At 42.5% G+C, this 18,102-nt stretch overlaps 1 protein-coding gene across 1 annotated transcript in view; it reads left to right on the top strand.

Moving 5' to 3' along the window:
• Positions 1-2,261: 2,261 nt before the first annotated feature.
• The window catches only part of znf407 (zinc finger protein 407), a 126,563-nt gene continuing 110,722 nt past the window's right edge, over positions 2,262-18,102 (top strand). Inside the window, exons 1-3 of the mRNA XM_068758761.1 lie at positions 2,262-2,859; positions 3,788-5,947; positions 11,955-12,069. Coding sequence (XP_068614862.1) covers positions 2,262-2,859; positions 3,788-5,947; positions 11,955-12,069 — 2,873 coding nt within the window. The remainder of the gene's footprint in view (positions 2,860-3,787; positions 5,948-11,954; positions 12,070-18,102) is intronic.

Below are 18,102 nucleotides of genomic sequence, written 5' to 3' on the forward strand. Positions count from 1 at the left end.
AGTCTGAAAAATTGGCAACATGATACAACTCATCAAAACAATAAAGGAAATATATGTTCCAAAATAAAATATGTAAAGAAAAAGAAAAAAATATTTAGTTGTAAATGGTCATTATTTACTCAAAAATAACATTAAAATGTAGTTATATTTTAAAAAGAATGGAAGTTGCGAATTAGACAATTGCTAAATCTGAACGAAAAATAGGGAAAAGAGGGCCAAATGAAAATGTAACAATATATAAATAATTTAAAGACAATTGAGCCATTTGATATGATGATACCAGATAATCATTGAAAGAACACCCAGATCAATAATAGCGTGGGGTGTGCTCTGAAAGAAAAAAGCTAATGCTCAACCACGAACCATTGCCATGAAGAGGATATGGACATATGCAATTAAGATGGCACGACAGGACATAGGCAGTGCAACGCTGATGTTCTGAGTTTTGTCCAAATGTCATGCGGCATGTAATCCACGTGTAACTCGAGGCGGTATTCATGAAAAGCGCACCACTTCCTGCTTGTATATGTTGTCGAGCACATATCTAAGGCACAAGTGTACAAATGTACCGTCACCTCGGTTTAACCAATGGCGATCAACCTGTCACGTGATCATATCAGCTGAGGCGGAAAGAGACGCAGACTCGCGGCACGTTGTCCGACGTGACGTATGGGTCGCGCTACGGTACGCCATTTGTGTCTAGCAGCGAAAAGCGCGGACTGTGGAAGTAGTCGTATAACAAGAGGTAATTAAAATGTTTATATCCTAAAATGTTCAATTATTGATTTTGTCGCATTTATTTAAGGTTAGACGGCTATCGTGGGCTTTGTCGACTAATGTTTCTTCGATATATGCCACTGTTCCTGTTGTCGATGTTAGCTTCCTTTTTGGGCCTCTGTGCTGCCGTCGTTTTCCATGCCATGAAGCAATCTAGGCCCGCCTTCGTTACGCTGTGATAGGACCGCACGGCTGACGTTGCGATTTGATTGGACGCGCTTCTCGTGCCATAATGCTGTTGACGAAACATCTCTCGTTAGCGTGTTAGCATGCATTGAACTGCAGCACTGTTTACGACTTCACTTGCTTTGAATCAGGAGTAAGAAGCAGCATTAGTTGCCAAGTGTACAGTACACATCGCAGGGGCTATTTTTCCTTTTTGTTGCAGTTTGCAACGTTCAATCTAAAACGTGTTCGACTAAATTTAAACTATGAAGCTCCTATCAAATGCTTAGCTTCGCGAGACATTTGGAAAACTCTCTCCCTTAGAGTTAGTGGGCTGACGGTGTACTTTATTATTATTATTATTATTATTATGTACTGCAGTTGTTTTGAAATGAGACAGTTGCACCAATACTATTCAATGCCTTCGTGGTGGTTTTCTGTGATTTCCAAAATAGCTGTCCTCTAAATCCGATAGTTTCGCAAGTGAGACGCCGACCCACGAAGATCATCACTTCCCTTTACTTCTGCTAGTACAATGGACATATTCATAGTTACAGTACTGCTTTCATTCAGACCATTGCAAGTATTACAGGATGAGTAATCAACAAATATACAGAATAACATTTAACCTTTGTGACAAATGGAGTGCTGAAAATAAATGAGATGCATGTTGCTCGAGCTATGCCTTATATTTATAGAGACATTGTCTTTGGAGAAAGCTGCAGATAAGCAAGACTTTCATACATATTGAACATTCAGCCGTTATAGTTTACATGTAATGCACAAAGAACATTCCACAAGTAAAGAAAATACAAACACATTGAGCAGCACTTTGTGTTGTGCCTTGAGAAAATACACAATTATGTAAATATACAGTCAATGCAACAACAACAGACATGCTATTTAGTTAAGATATAAAAAAATATATATATACTGATCTAATTTCGTCAGTGTCTTTAGTCACATTTTAAATCTTGTCTACAAGAATTTAACAATGTATTTTTTTAAACCAATAACTACTTATCTATAGGCTTTCTCTGTCAAATATCTGAAGTGTTGTTGGCTCTTTTTTACAGTTTGTCTTTATAGCCTCTAGATGGCGACATTTGCTTGTGTTAAACCAATAAATAAATAATAAAGGCGCGATCACTGATCGGGAATCTTGCCGTTAATTTCACAAGTGCGCTTCACTTGTTTCCAGGAAATCTTCCCTCTGATGATTGTGTTTCAAACAATGTCTTATACTGAAGTCAAGTTCTGTTTTTTTCTCACAGGAATTTGCTTCAACAAATTATCATATAATTACATCAACATATATTATGGACAAGATATTACTATCGGGAAAAGAAGCTGTTGGTGACAAAGTGACTGAAAATGACTCCAGTGGGAGGGAACTGCCAGATGATGTGGAAATAAAAGGATCTGACAGATGCTCCCCCAACAGAAGTGAGCCAGACTCCGTACATGGGGATAAGGATGACCTCTGCTCAATCTGTGGCTTCTCAGCCAAATGTCCGAGATCCCTGAAGATTCACTCTGCAAGAAAACATGGAAACCGCTCCAAGAGCACAGCTAGAGTAGATCAACCAGCTGAAAAACGTGAAAGTATCTCTGACAAGAGTACAGCTGAGAAAACAAATGTAGTTGATGTTAAACAAAGTCAAGAATCTGTTCTTCAGCTCCAGTCAGGGGCCAGTGATGATGACATGAAGACAAAGAATTTAATAAAAAATGATCCTGAATTAGACAAACAGCAGACCTGTCAAGAGGGCACGATCCACGAGAGAAGAATGAGCAAGCGGACCCCAAAACCCAAGATGATCCATTCCTGCGACGACTGTGGTCAAGAGTTCAGGGGCAAGTCCCCCTTAGATGTGCATATCTGGAGATACCACACCAAAGACATTGCGTACACATGTAAGTATATGCTCTTCTATTGCTTAATTAAGGTTACAATCCAGCCTCGTACTGAATTAATACATATATAATACATACATCAATACACACGGAATGAGAATTGAGGTTCATTCAACTGCGCTATCTGTCTGTTACTTCAGATTTCCACAACAATTTTAACAAAACCTTCAACCAGGTGCTAAGATCACCTAAGGTCCCCTGTTAATATTTAAGTGCTTAAGAAAATACATTTCCATGGTTACATGTTGGATTTAGGCTTATTCTACTGATTCATTTCATGTCTGGAGCAGATTTTAAAGGCTGTTTAATATTTTTTATTTAATATTTTCATATATTCCCAACAAAATGTTCTGTTCACAATAACAAGGTACCAAGTCATCAAGCCATACTTTTACTTTTGATGTATGGCTTGACCACGGAAATATTTCCGTGGTCACGAATTGAACTTGGGCTCAGTCTGAGTGGGATATCAGATGAATGTTTCTGGGGCAGAACTTTAAATATTTCAAGATGTTTGAGAATTTTAGTGATTTTTATTGAAACATTCTTGAATCTATTTTCATATATGAATAATTGTAATTCACAGGGACTCATTTAAAGCATTTACTCTTAATTGTGCGACTCAATGACATGCGTCCATAGCAGGGGATCCTGAGTGCTGTATTTGTTTTGTTTTTATTTAAATGTTTTAGTCCCTATTTTAAGCATAAAAAAGTAACCAAATTGTTGATATAGTTTACAAATCCAAATAATTTCCTTTAATTGTGCCTAAATTATCTCTTGGTAGTTTTGAAGAATTTTCACTTATGAATAAAATTAGTTTTATGTTTTTGTTTAATTACAAATGTAGACACAAGTTAATTTGTTCTTTTAGTTTCTGTGACTGTTAAAAAGAGGTCTAAAATATATATGTTTAAAATGTTTTCAGATGACACGGATGAGAACGTAAATATAGACGAGGAGCCTATGGATCCTGGGATGACCTCAAAGGCTACTCCAAAAAGAATTGCAGCCAAACGTACTCTCAGCAGGTTCCAACTCAAGTGTGCACACTGTGAATTTAGGGTCAGCACCCTTTCAGTGCTTGAGAACCATGCTCGGGACAAACACCATGACCAGGGGGGCTACCGGTGTAAACTGTGTGACTTTTACTCAGCCACATCACAGCTGATGGATGTCCACTTGTCCTCAGATCGCCACATGCAGCAGGAGAAAGGGGAGAAAAGTCCAGAACTTTCCTCATTTGAAGAATATGTTGAAAGTGTAAACCTAGACAGTGCTGGAGAACTTGCAAGTATTGATGACTTTGCTCAGGTGAGTGTAGGGGAAGCCGTCGCATCTTTGTCAGATGGAGATAAACAAGTAGAAGAGGCAGCAGAAGCTGCTAACATTGTATTGGTTGAGGAGGAAGATTCAGATGAAGAACCACCCAAAAAGAAACGAGGAAGACCAAAGCATAGCTCCACAACCACTTGTGGATACTGTGGACTTATTGTGTCAAATGCGACTAATCTCAGTGTGCATGTCCGGCGCAAACACAGCAAGGAATATGGATACAGCTGCACTCTGTGCAAATACAGTTGTGTAACCAAAGGAGACATGGATCGTCACTGTATTACAAAGAAGCACGTTAGACATGTGCAAGACTGTGCAAATAAAAACCTGACCAACACTAGCACAAGTGCATCACCACACGAGCTAACCACTACTCAAGCCCAGGAACCAAATGCAGACATCCAGATGACAGAGAAAGAGCAGGTACCTGAACACATCGCAGCCGAACAAACTCTAGAACAAACTCAGGCAGACAGTAAAAGTAGACAAGACGCTGCAAATGCTTGCAGCCATTGTGACTTTGTTGCTCAATCACCCGCAACACTGCACCTTCACATCAAGAGAAAGCATATTAAAGATTCCGAGTATGTCTGTCTTGCATGTAGTTACTATGCTGTAACAAGCAGGGAAATGACTCGCCATGTCAACACAGAAAAGCACAAACAGAAAAGCCAGAAATACCTGGAGCTACTCGTGAGTGAAGGACAAAGAGCAGTGGCACTTCCACTGAAGCTGAAGGAGGGCATTGAGCTTGTGGGGCCCGACTCTAAACCTGAATGTGATACTCCCATGATGCTCCCCGCCGAAGAGTCTGAATCTTGTTCAGATGACAGCCAAGCTGTAGAAAGTCAGAAAACAACAGTTTATTCTGTCAAAACAGAGCCTGCTGATCCTGTGTCTAGTGTGTTAGGAAGTCCAGATGATGAGCAAGGACAACGTTGTTCCAGTAGCAGCGAACCAGAGCCAACCAACGAGTCAACTGATCCCCAGCAAACTGCAGTAGAACTTGAGCCCGAACAGCGAGCGAGCCTGGAGGTAGAGGCTCCCGTACAAAGCTCTTGTCCTGACAAACAAATGTCCAAAGCCATTCCCTTTGATGCTTGTATCGTGTCCATGAAGGACCTTGCTGAGAAGGAGCAGGCACTGCGGGAAGGTCTGGTTATAGAAGGTGCGGCTTCTGTCATATGCCTGACTGGAGGATTACCGGTGTCCTCCAGCTACTTGCCCTCCAGTTCTACACATGTCAAGAAGTTCAAAGGACAGAAAGTGAAGGTGAGAGAGGAGGCCAAAGGAAGCGGCTCTCTCATTCGCTGCGAGGACTGCGGCTTCATGGCCGACGGCATCAGTGGCCTCAACGTCCACATCTCAATGAAGCATCTTTCCAAGGAGAAACATTTCCACTGCTTGGTGTGTGGTAAGTCATTCTACACCGAGAGCAACCTGCACCAGCACCTGACCAGCGCCGCCCACATGCGCAATGAGCAGAACAGCGTGGAGAAGCTGCCTGAAGGGGGCGCGAGCTTCAAGTGCGTGAAATGCACCGATCGCTTTGGATGCGAGCAAGACTTGTTTAATCACATAAAGGAGAAACACGAGGAGCTCCTGAGGGAGGTCAACAAGTATGTGCTGGAGGACACCGAGCAGATCAACCGGGAACGTGAGGAGAACCAGGGGAGTGTGTGCAAATTTTGTGGAAAGGTGTGCAAGAGCAGCAACTCCATGTCTTTCCTGGCCCACATTCGCACACACACTGGTATGTACCCTGCTTCATATTTAGTCAAGCATTCCTCTTCCTCATGTTCTCTGTGTCGCTCATGCATTAAAACAATTCAAATATGTGTTATACACTATGTATGCTGTATAAAAAAAGGTCAAAGCTATTATCCCTCGTTTATGTGTGGTATTGAATGAAGAGTTTATAAAGTGCCTAAACCTTACAATTAACTACAAATGTGTTAAAACACTACAGGAAAACAGCTGAAAAGGAACATCATCCAACGAGCAGTTCGACGAGTAAAGTTTAACCCCCCCCCCCCCCCCAAAAGAAAAAAAAAAGAAAGAAAACGAAATGTGCAACTGATATCTCTGAATCGGTATTCAGGCGTCTTTGTTTTAAAGAACAACATTACTGAATGGGGAGATACAGCCTCTGCTTTCAGTTTCAGCTAATGTTAAGGCTACTATCTGCTGCAGCAAGGTAATAGCCGTTTCACTAAAGGTGAAGGTAAAGACTGATTGAGCTTCAGACCAGCAGGAGAGACGCTAATGGATCCCAGATTGGGATTCCCTGAACAACGCTTGGTCAGAGGCATGTGCGACTCATAATTGATGTGTCCATTACCAAGACTCAGTTGTAATTATAGTCAATAAGTCTCTGTAAATGTGTTAAAGCTTGGGCTAAAAGCATTGGAGGTCCAAAGAGAGGTGGGCTAATAATTTAAAATAATCAATGCAGACGTATTCAAAGCCTTTAATTTCCCTTGTGTCTGTTCGTCCATGTTTGTGTATGTGTGCGTGAGCACTTGTACGCCTAGCAAATGTGTGTATATGTCAGCCTTCACGGCTAGCTGGCGATACTCAATCCATTAAGATTTATCTTGTCATTTATAATGCAAAGCAGGATCGCGCTGGCCAGGGCTTTAGCTTGAAACTGTCCAGCAGGTTAAGAACATGGGGCGCTCCATTACTTTCCCCTGACCATGTGTATTAATTGCTTTTAAAATCAAGTTAATGCAGGAACAAGATGTGAGGGCACCATCAATAAATGGACCTCTCTGCCTCCTATAGTTCACCCTCCTTTCAGCACAAACTTTAATGGGACTAAAATTGAAGTCCATGCAATGTGTGTTCATCGTATGTGTGTGTGTGTGTAGGAACCGTAGTCAGAAACGGTGAAAGTGGAAGGTTCAGTATCTCAGCTTTGTCATGTAGCTCCTGCTAGGAAAACTAAAGATGATACTTCCTCAGTGAATACTGGTTAAGTGCTTAAAACAGTGTGTTGATTTCACTCTACTTTGTCATCATATGCCCATAAATGTAATGGGCTTAAATGCATTGCAATAAAAAGCAGTGATGTGCTGTTACTTCAGTTGCTTCAGACGGGTAACTAGTGTTAGCACAGGCAGAGGAGTCATTTCCCTTAAAGACAATATTTGTTGCCCTTATATAGAGCATGCCAGTCACCTTGTGTGGCCCGTCAGATTGCATAAATTAAATTGTTTAAAGCTGCAGAATTAGAGGTTGAAATCCTGATGATTAATGGCGAGCACCACTTTCTCCTTATTAACGGTTAGTCTATATGTATTCATAATTCTACCGTGTCATAATTCTTGAGTTTTGAGGTCACTTACTTAGTGTTACTTAAGAAAATGAAAGCTGTGACACTGAGGTCCCAACGGATGGCTACAAGTCAAGGGCACATTTTGAGGTTTCAAGTGATGAATACTTTGGTTTTTAGGTTTACGTCGTTTTATATTTTGAGTTATGTTCTTGTTTGCGTGATTACTTTTCCACTTTCATTTATGCTGTTCTTATTTGCAGAACGCCATTTTGACAACATATGCCAGTTGTTATTCCTGCTAAGTTCCCTCATTACAGTGAATGATTCACCTTTTATGTGCTGGTCATTTATTCTGGGCGTTTGTTTGTAGGGCTCTGGAGTCGCACGGTAGGGGTCTGCCTGTTTCTGGGCTGGGAGCACGTCCAGATCCTTTTAATTAAGACCTAGTTTTTATTCACTTGATTAATCGGTGAAATCAGGAGTCGGTAGTGGGAGGCTGCACACAGATTTGTCAATTTGTCCCTTAAAGGAACATTCTTGCATTTTGCAAATGAGAGTACAGCCGGAATTTGCATTTTGAAGTAAATTGGTCATTTTTTCATTGGCGTGAGCTGCCTGACCTCAGACTGAGCCTTAAAGTAATGGACAAACATGCCATGCATGCTTGCCCACATACTGGATATGATTTGTGTTTGTACGGATGCCTTGAAAGCAGCCACAGCTCATGATCACATCACATCTTTAAAGCTCTAGTCATTCTGCGACGGTGGCACAGGTGGCGGAGCGGGGGGGTCGTCCTATGATCGGTTAGCGGTTTGATTCCCGGCTCTGGCACATGTGGCCACTGTTGTTGTGTCCTTGGGCAAGACACTTCACCAACATTGCCTGTGTGAATGTAGTGAGTGAGTGAATGTCGGTGGTGGTCAGGAGGGCCGATGGTGCAAATTGGCAGCCTCGCTCCTGTCCGTTTGCCCCAGGGCAGCTGTGGCTACAATAGTAGCTTCACCACCACCAAGTGTGGAGTGAATGAATAATGCACAATGTAAAGTGTCTTTGGGTGCCTTTAAACGCGCTATAAAAAACCATTGCATCATCATCATCATTATTATTTTAGTTTTATACTATTAATCTCTATGCATTCGATTTTGAAAGCAAGAATGCAGACGTACCAGGTGTAGAATTAAAAAAAGAGAACAAACGCTGAGTCAAAGTGGTGACGGAAAATAGACTGACACAAGTCAGAAGGGCAGCTATGCATTTTATTTGCCTCCCAGCGCCTCCTGCTGCAGGTAGTGAAAGGGACTAGAGAGATGGTGTGTGCAAAGGAGAGCCTGCGGGCCTCAGTAGTCTCCAGCGCAGGACTGCAGGGAGGCACGTGGGAATAACTGGTCCCTCAGGAAAACTGTTGGGTTGCTGAGGCAGGAACTGTCCAAACTTCAGGACGACTACCTTTACAGACTCTCTGAAGGAGCGAAGAGAGCGTGAGAACGCCAGTGGCAATGGTGCTGACCAGATCTGTGTGCAGCCAAACCCTGAGCCAACGTCTCCGTCCTTTCAGACCTCTACGCTGGGAATACCATTGCAGTTGACTCCCAACGTGTCGCCTGATGTTGTAGTAACGGTGCATCGGGGCTTGGAGACGGAATGTTCAGATTCATATGGGATCTGGTGGCTGCATTGTAATATAGTAAGGCCTTCCCAGGTATGCCATTCTGAAGTTAAAGGACATCTTCAAGGTCACTGAAAGAATATTTCAGATTGGGAATGGAAAGGCTTCAGGGATTGTGTAAATTAAATATCACCTACTGCACATCGCTCCTTGGTGTAAAATGGTGGCATGGCTGGGCAGCAAATCATTTTCTATTAGCTGCTGCTCTTGAAATCGACTTGTCAGGTTGTTTGGTAGAGGCATATCGTTGTCTTTTTTGATGTCAAGCACTTCAAACAAGGAAGTATCTGCATTTCATAGATGAAAGAAAACCACCAAAGCAACTAAACAATGATACAAGACAATCAGATCTGCAACCCATCCTACACGAAGTCCCAGCTCATAGCTCTTTGGAGAAAACTGACCAAAGTTAAATAAAAATAACGATCACTGCCGTCAGATTTATCTGATACGGGCTTCAGAAAATGTCTGTTTAAAAGAGGTGAACATTTAAATGACGGGATGTCTGGTGAAACGCATGGAAAACCAACCTGGGAGCTTTGGTTAAGTAATTAATTACACTAAATCTATAATGCTTCAAATTCTGCTCCTTCAGTGTTTACGGTTGGGCCACCAACTAAAGGTGACGTGTCCCTTTCACAGCATTAGCAACCATTCAATCCATTATGAGTGTTTTTGTTGTTTTCTTTTTACTTATTTGACAAGCCTTTAACTCATTCAATGCCAATTGATGCCTAAAGATGTCAATCAAATTTGAAATTGAATGATGCCTCTCTTCAACAGCCAATAACTCCAGACCGAAAAACTGCAGCGATGCGCTTTCTTTTCCCGATGAAAGAAGAGACTTGAATCTTTGCATCGTCATAGTGCATAATATTCTGTGGGTCTGGAAAAATAGGGCAAAATAAGCGAAAACGGCTGGCAATGAATGAGTTAAGAGAGAACATGTTTTTCTCTTCTTTCCTCCCTTGTGGCATTCAATATGCTGTTACCTCTCTGCTCAATTATGACAGATAACAACCTTAAAGTGTAGATTTTCTGATTTGTATAAAGAGATCTCGCATCCTTTCTTTCTGAATCTGAAATCTCGGGAGTGTGCGCCGTTGCGAGGCTTCAGACCTCACCTCGTGTGTGAAACATTGCATTCAGGAAATGAATTAGTCATTCCCCGTCTCATCTGGGATGTGAGGGAGCCGCATCGCCCCAATGTGGACGGCAATATTAATTTAACATGACGCCGCATTGATGGTCAATTTCAGTTTCATGGCGGCTGTTTAAGTGGAGTGGTGGAGTATTAATGTGATAAGATGTGAGAACTGAGGGACGTTACATCTCTCTCCTCTCTGCCATGTCTCATACTCAGCCAGCCATCTGGACAAATCAGCTCCCGCCCGCACGCCTCCCTCGCACCTCAACTTTTAGGCTGTGTGTGTCGGAGTGCGTGATTGAGAAGGAGAGAGCGTGATCGTCTCTCTTTGTGTTTGTCCATGAGGTGATTACCTTTTGTGAATTTAATGTGTGTGTCTGAATGCACAGGTGTGATGTGGCATTTTGCATCTAGATGCGGGTACGTGTCGGCGTGATGGCGGGTGTGCTGCGAGGAGGGTGTGTGGGGGTTTTTATATGGGTGTTGATGACCGTGGTTGTGTGATAGATTTTGTTCAGTGTGTGAAAGCCTCTGCACATTTAGGTGTAAAGCGTGCGGATATGTATGGAGGCGCTGTGTATTTTTCTGCCTTTATTTGTTTGTGAGTGTGTATGTGTGTGTGTGTGTGTGTGCTATAATGTAGGGACATGTGCAATGAGGCTGGTGTGATGTTGCCTGTGTTTGGACCCCCAGCCCCCCTCGTGTTTATGGACCTTGTTAGCGCAGGCTTGCCTCTCAATCTTCGTTACCAGTTTAAAACTTGATGTGTCGCACTTCCAGCTCACAGCAAGTGAACCGTGTATGAACAAATTAGTAATCCACACAAAGTGCTTAATCAAATCAGCAGCTGCCCCCGGAATAAATACAGTATTGTAGAGCGTTGTATATTCAGTGCAAGCCGGTGAGGGTTTGCTTTGAACACGTTCATCTAATTTTTATGTACACTGTATCCACATTATATGACTGAATTCAAAAGTTGGTTTTTATTGACTGTTCTGTGACACAAACGGCCTTTTTTATTTTCTGAGTCGTGAAGGGCCCAGTTCCATTTTTCTTTTTTTTTTTTAGCCTGATGCCGGCACGCAGAACGAGGAGGCATGGGCCCGTCGTGGCATTGCTCTTCAATGAGTGATTGCAGGCTGCGGCTCTGCCATTCTCTCTAACACTACCCCACCCTCTGGACTTATTAATGACAATAATTAGGGAGAAACCTCCCTGCGACGCCCGCCAGAGTGATTAGCGCTTTAATGATGGAATGGGAGGTACTGAGCGCACACAGAATTGATTTACGTATTTGCCCTGACCTTTGGAATCCAATTTACGCATCCACAGGCAAAGGAAGAGTCGGCAAGAGATGAAGGAGAGTGACAAGGATAGATGGAGTGAAGGAAGACATGCTTGGAGTGTGACCATAGTTTTTACTTGAACTCGAGTAAAGGCATCTGTTTTTATAATTCTGGAGTCATTTTATGTCTGGCAGTAGGTTGAAATCCTCGCACAGAACTAATAACACTCTTACTTGCCTGGCATTGAAAAATGATCTGTAATGCAAAATCAAATTTCTGCTCCGCGGTTATTCGGTCATGTTTTATTAAAATTGCCACCTCTTCCTTTCAAACGTAATATTTCTGTTGGATATGAACTCTCTGCGCTTTCCGTTGCAGGATCCAAGCCCTTCACGTGCAAGATCTGCAACTTTGCCACCGCTCAGCTGGGAGACGCAAGGAACCACGTGAAAAGACACCTCGGCATGAGGGAGTACAAATGCGACGTCTGTGGGTGAGTCGCCGTCAGCAGAAAGGATTTAAGAAACAGTCTTTCAATGTTAGAATACAACACTCAGGAAGAGAAACAGGAAATTGACAGTGACAAAGAGGAAAAGAAAGCCTCTGCTGTGTTCCAACTTGTAGAAGTTTGGTGACAGAAGATGATCAACGTGAACATTTAAAACGAAAATCCCACACTTAATAACTAGCAGTGTGTCTTTGTAAACCCTTAGAGGATACAATGACCTCTCGCTTGTATAATTTTAGCATATTTATTTGTAAATATTGTTATGTTGGTGTAGCATAGTGATTAAAGGTACTTTCTGGTGTAGTTTACGGAACAATGGAAGCCAACACCATTCAGAGGGTGATTTTCTTCACTTTGTCGGGAGGTTTCATGCTGGTGTTCGCACAGAACCCATTAGCTAGAATTAGTCTCAAAATAACTCATAATTTAATCCAATTCCTGCTGATTCAAACGGATGTACTGCTTTTCAAAACTGACATTTCAGTATTCAAAAAAGAACATTGAAACCTTTCAGGTGCTCCGTATATAAGCAAAATATGCTTTTTTTTGTGTATGTTTAGAGCATCTTTGACATGCTGAATTTAAATTCAGTCAGTACAGATTGATGTGCATGTTTCTTTAACAAAGCCAAACTAGATAGCCATTAAATATTCTGATTTAGCCTCCAAAGTCATTTATCTAGGCAAGAAAATTAAATTGACCAAGGCTGAAAACAAATAAATAAGTATGAAATAATTTAATGACATTAAATTTATGAAAACCTGTCCTTAACCTTTTGCTGTGGTGTGAATCTCGTCCCTCATGAATTAAGTGTCAACCAATAGTTTATCCAACCATACAACGCTTATTAATGCCATTAGTGCAGGAGGACAATCATTATTCCGAGTCTTGTCCCCTTGACGTGGTCCATATGTTGTGTTTGTCTAGTTTCGTTCCCGTGGCAGAGCTCCTCACGGCTGGGCCATGTTCAAATGGACACGTTGAGCTGTTTCACATGCAGCCGGGGAATAGAGGAAATGGTGGGATTTCCAGCCTTGTGCCATCGAGCTTCTGCGGCTACACACGTACAGTGATGAAGACATATGTAGAGTTATTAGTTTCTCCCTCTGTGTAATTCTGTGCAAAGCGTTCCGTTTAGTTCAGTTTGTGGGCCGATTTCCTTCCTCCGAAGCCGAGTAAAGCGAATGTGTTTATTCGCCCCAGCTGATGTTTGTAAACATATTACGGCGGCAGCAAACAAGCTTTGGTTTAAACACAGCTTCTCCTTTAATGAGACGACCGGCTCATGTTTCACGAGCCCTCCAGACAGAAGCCCCTCTCCTCCCGAGTGCCGCGCGTGTTTGGGCTTTTGACCAAGCGTGTAGCTTGCACATACACTGCACATTTCAGCGGTTCTTCAATATGCCTTTAAATGGGACTACTAAATACAGCCCCTGGGTTCACAAATCATGGGGATGGAGGAGCTCGTGTGCTGCCCGTGCCAGCCATTGGTGACAAATCGGCGCAGTGTGTGTGCTTTCAGTACTGACTGATCACCAGGCCATTCCTCCTCTTAACTAAAGAGCAGCAAACACAAAGAACCCCCCCCCCCAGAAACACCCTCATTAAGGCCTCAGCCATACATACACGTGGTCTGCGGCGCTTCTCAAACTTTTCTTGCCTCTGATTTTTCCTTACCCTGAATCTAAAGTCTGTTACAAATGAACGCTCGTGTTCCAGGCATATTGTGTAAAAGTGGAATTATATCGCGATTAAGTTCTGCATGCCCTCACGGATACGGATAACGGGGGGACAAAACCAGAAAAGTTTTTTTTTTTTTTTTTTAGATTTTGGTTTAGAATTTGCATTATTCACTTAAGTTTACACAAGGCTGTTTTATTTTTACTTGCAGCATGATATATTTCAATAATGAGTCTCAGGTCTACACACCTATAACTTCGGCTGAGTATATTGTTATTACGTCCCCCCAACCCTGTTTTTTTCTTGCTCCCCAGCATCGATTGTCGTCTTGCTCTCTTGTTAAACTCTGACGCTAAAATTACAGAGACTCTGACACCACGAGCAAATGGATGCGCTGCACTTTGGCTGTCCACCTCGCCTTACCGTAAGATGGTCTGCTCTCGGAAGTAGGGGGGGGGGGGGGGACTTGTTGATTGTTGAAGATCATATTGTTGTGGCATTTAATTAACAAATGCAAATCCAGGCCAGGACCGATTGGAACCCTTGACCACGCTGCCACTCAAAGCTGAGTGGGCTGGTCAGCGCCTCGCTCATCACTGAGAACACCTTATAGGCTTCCTGTCCGCTCCCCTCCGATTCCTCCCACTTCTATCAGTCGTCCGTTTGTCTGCATTCCTTCCGCTCTTTATTTTCAAAAAGACTGATCTTTTTTAATTTGCCTATAAAGAAATGCAAAAGCAGCAGAAAAACACAATTTGGCTGTTTACATGCAGGATGAGATTTCTCTCATTTAATTGGTAAAAAAGAAAAAACTTCAGCATGTGATAAGGCAGACTTTCGTGCTTTCACCCAGTGGGTATTGTCCACAGTGGGGCCCCGGCCACTTAATGAACCTCCTCCTCTCCTCCATCAACGACCAGAAAGGCCCTGGATTCAGCATTTCCACGCTCCCGCTCTCTCGTCCTCCCCAAAGATGCAATGGACGTCTACTGCTGTTGTAGGTGTTAAATTATGCATAAACAGTGTAAATGCTTTGAGGCATTGGTTTAATATCCCAGCCCGGGCCTTAGAAGTATTAACACTATCGTGGACATGGATTGTCCTCTTGTGGACTGCCATTTTATGATTATGGGTCATAAGCTGCCCATTTCCTAATGTCACTTCAGGAATTTGAGCAAAACATAAAAACCGTTGTTTCCACACTACTCAAGAAAGTTTGCAACTTGCTTAAGTTTGTCTTCTTTGTGTTTTTCCCTCCCTCCCTCCCGCCTCACAGTTTTCTTGACTTGGTGTTAGAGAGAGTATATATAGTCATGATTTCGTGTTGGGCGTTGTGTGTGTGATTTGACTGTTAACAGGATGGGGCTGGCTCATGTCAGGGTTTTTATGTCCCCCCCTGTCTTGTGAGATTGTCTGGTCTGCTCCCAGAATAGCCCATCAGTTCCGCCCTGCGTGGCTCATCCGCTATAATGTGCCTTAATGCCCGGGCCTGTATGAGTAGTGTTGAGGCCTGGCAGTGACAGTGGAAGAGCATCTTAGCTCGCTGCTTATCCAGAGAAAGCCGTCACTTAACTCAGCCCCTCTATTGTCTATCCACACCCCTCTCCTTTCCCCTTGATGTGATTCCCTGTAATCCTCAAACAGATTCTGGTTAGAACTCCCTGAGAACTATTTTTATGTTCTCTTTTTTTTTTCATCCCGTTTAAACATTAATGGTTGTTGCAGATGAAGAGAGGGATCCTTATGAGGATGATTATAATGTCACTCCACTGATCTCTAGCCGCCCCGAAATAATTGTACATCATCGCTTCATAAGGTGTCAGAGGGACATGTTGGTGGCGTGCAATTAAAACCGCAGAATATAATACACCAAATTACTGCCTGTCAGGCGTACGAACAACACGCTCTGTATTTGAGTTACACTTAATCATCACGTACATTAGCGATTTTGCTCAGATCCCTCCACCCCTCTCCAGCGCCTCCACTCATACAGCAAAGGCGTGAAACTCACTGCTCCTTGCAGGCTGAGGGATTGTGTCTATGATACAGCAGCTCTGGGGAACCTATACATTTATGTTAGCATTAGACCGTCTGCTCATGAACCCACAATGTCCAAAATGACGAGACAGAGAGCGTTACACCAGGAACTTGAAGCTGGAATTCTAATTCATAAACAAACAGCAGATGTAGATGGAGTATTTTCCTCAGATGATTCAGATCCAATAAACCTTTTATGTTCACATATTTCTTTAGTTCTTCATCAACCTTCAGATGGCTGTAAATATGCAGATGCCGGCATGTAAAGTAAGAAAATATACAAAATGACACCAAACCACATACATTTTTTTGTACCATAATATGCATGAATTTATTTTTCAAAAATGTGTTTTTCTTTCTAGGTACCCTGTTTTGCACCCATGAACTTCTGTTTAGAAAAAAGAGCATCCATATATTTATTTATTGTGTACAGTATTGATGTATTTCCCATGAAAGTCTGTATACCGGTACGTCGTTATTTACTTGCTATGATCAATTTGATTAGTTTGTGCTCCTTAGACACGGGGTCATCGCTTTGGACACCAACAGGTCGTGTCTGGGAACATGGTCCTTGTCAGTCAATGTAGTCCCCTTCACCAAAATAAACACATTATGCACTGATGAATTTAGCGAAATTTAGTGCTCCATTATCGGAAATGAAATAAGTAACGTTAAGGTCATTTGGAAAATAATGCAGAAAGGCTGGCCTGGAAAGGTTAAGTGTGGGACGGAGATGTTCCGACAATAACAAGGGCTGCGCGTGGCTTTGGAGAGCTTGGCATCCAAGTTTGACTCGGCACTCTGTGATCGGTCTTTATGACCGAGACAGCTTTACAGCCCGTTACCCCCCCATAACACGATAAAGCGCAGCATAATGGATTGGATGTGTTTAGTAGCCTTGGGCTGATGTTTGTAAAATTAATGTTTTTTGCAATAGAAACACACTCTTGCACAGGAACACAAGCACGCACAGAAAAAGGCAAGAGAGGCAAAATAGAGGGGAGCGAGAAATCAGCCCTCGACAGCATCGATGCATCAGTATAAATCCACCAGTGTACAGTTTTACACTTTTTATTCTTGTTTTGGAGCTGGATTGTCAAACTTTATTTCCTCACAAGTGACTTGTTCACAGATATCTCTGCTGAAGAGATGACAACAAACATATGGCTTCATTAGCTGGGTTTGGATTGTAGGTCCAATACTCAGCAGAAAGGTGATGAATGCTATTAAACTTGTGCTTCAAATCGCACAGCACAATTACTTGAGGGAGAACAAGTCTGTTTTCTCCGTTTCATGTTGGTGTAAGGATGCTTTTGAACAGTTTGCACAGGACCCAGCTCAGCATCTCTGAGAGCGAGAGGCAACAATCGAAGTCTCTGTCAGCAGATCAATCCTATTAGGTTTTAATAACAATCTCATATTCTTCAGTGGGCCCAGGACAGGGACCTGGGGGCTTCATAACTGGAGCATTTCGCTTTAATCAAAGACAAACAAAAACAAAGAACAGGTCTAGCTGCTAAACGGCAAGAGCGATACTGACGCCAAGGAGCCAACACAGCACGTAGGATAATGATATTAAGCTACCGTACGCTTGAGGACCAAACAAGTCTCCGCTATGTGTGACCTCAGTAGCTTTGTTTTTAAAACATTGAACTTCTTGTGGTCTCAGCTTTTCTCCGCTTTTTATCACTTTTCTTCCCCCAATCTCAATCTGCAAGAATTGCGGAACTAAAATGAAGTAGCGGTAATTATAATCACTTCTCCTTATGAGACCATATCTTAATAGCCTTTTTTTTTTTTTCACCCTTAATTTGCCGTCCGGAGATTAAAATCAGTTAACAAAGGTAAATCAGCTCCATTGGTTGGAAGATCATGAGCAAAGTTATCACCCTCCACCCAAAACTAGGTCTCTGCAAGCAAACTTTTTTTCTTGCAAGTACCGGTAGTTGAATCACAAAAGAACGTTGCTGAACAATCTGTTCCGTTGAGCTAATCGTGCTATAGGTATATCGTAAGGGGGGGAAAAAAAATAGAGGGTGAAGTTAATGAGTGATTAACAACAGCAATTAAAAGATGAAGAGGAAGACAGATGAAAAAAGGGGTGTAATTAAAATATCAGTCCTCTCATTGTCAGAAGAGCGAGTGTCATCCATTGTGCACTTATTAAAAAGCTGGGTGGGGAGGAAGGAGCGAACGGCGCTTAATTCCAGCAGCCCAAAGTGTCTGTTAATCTGCCCGTGGATGGAGCTGGAAAAGGCTGTAACTCATGTTAAAGTGTCGGAGCCGTGTCATTGCAGGTTC

Source organism: Brachionichthys hirsutus, chromosome 3 (genome assembly GCF_040956055.1).
Source record: "Brachionichthys hirsutus isolate HB-005 chromosome 3, CSIRO-AGI_Bhir_v1, whole genome shotgun sequence".
Taxonomy (NCBI): domain Eukaryota; kingdom Metazoa; phylum Chordata; class Actinopteri; order Lophiiformes; family Brachionichthyidae; genus Brachionichthys; species Brachionichthys hirsutus.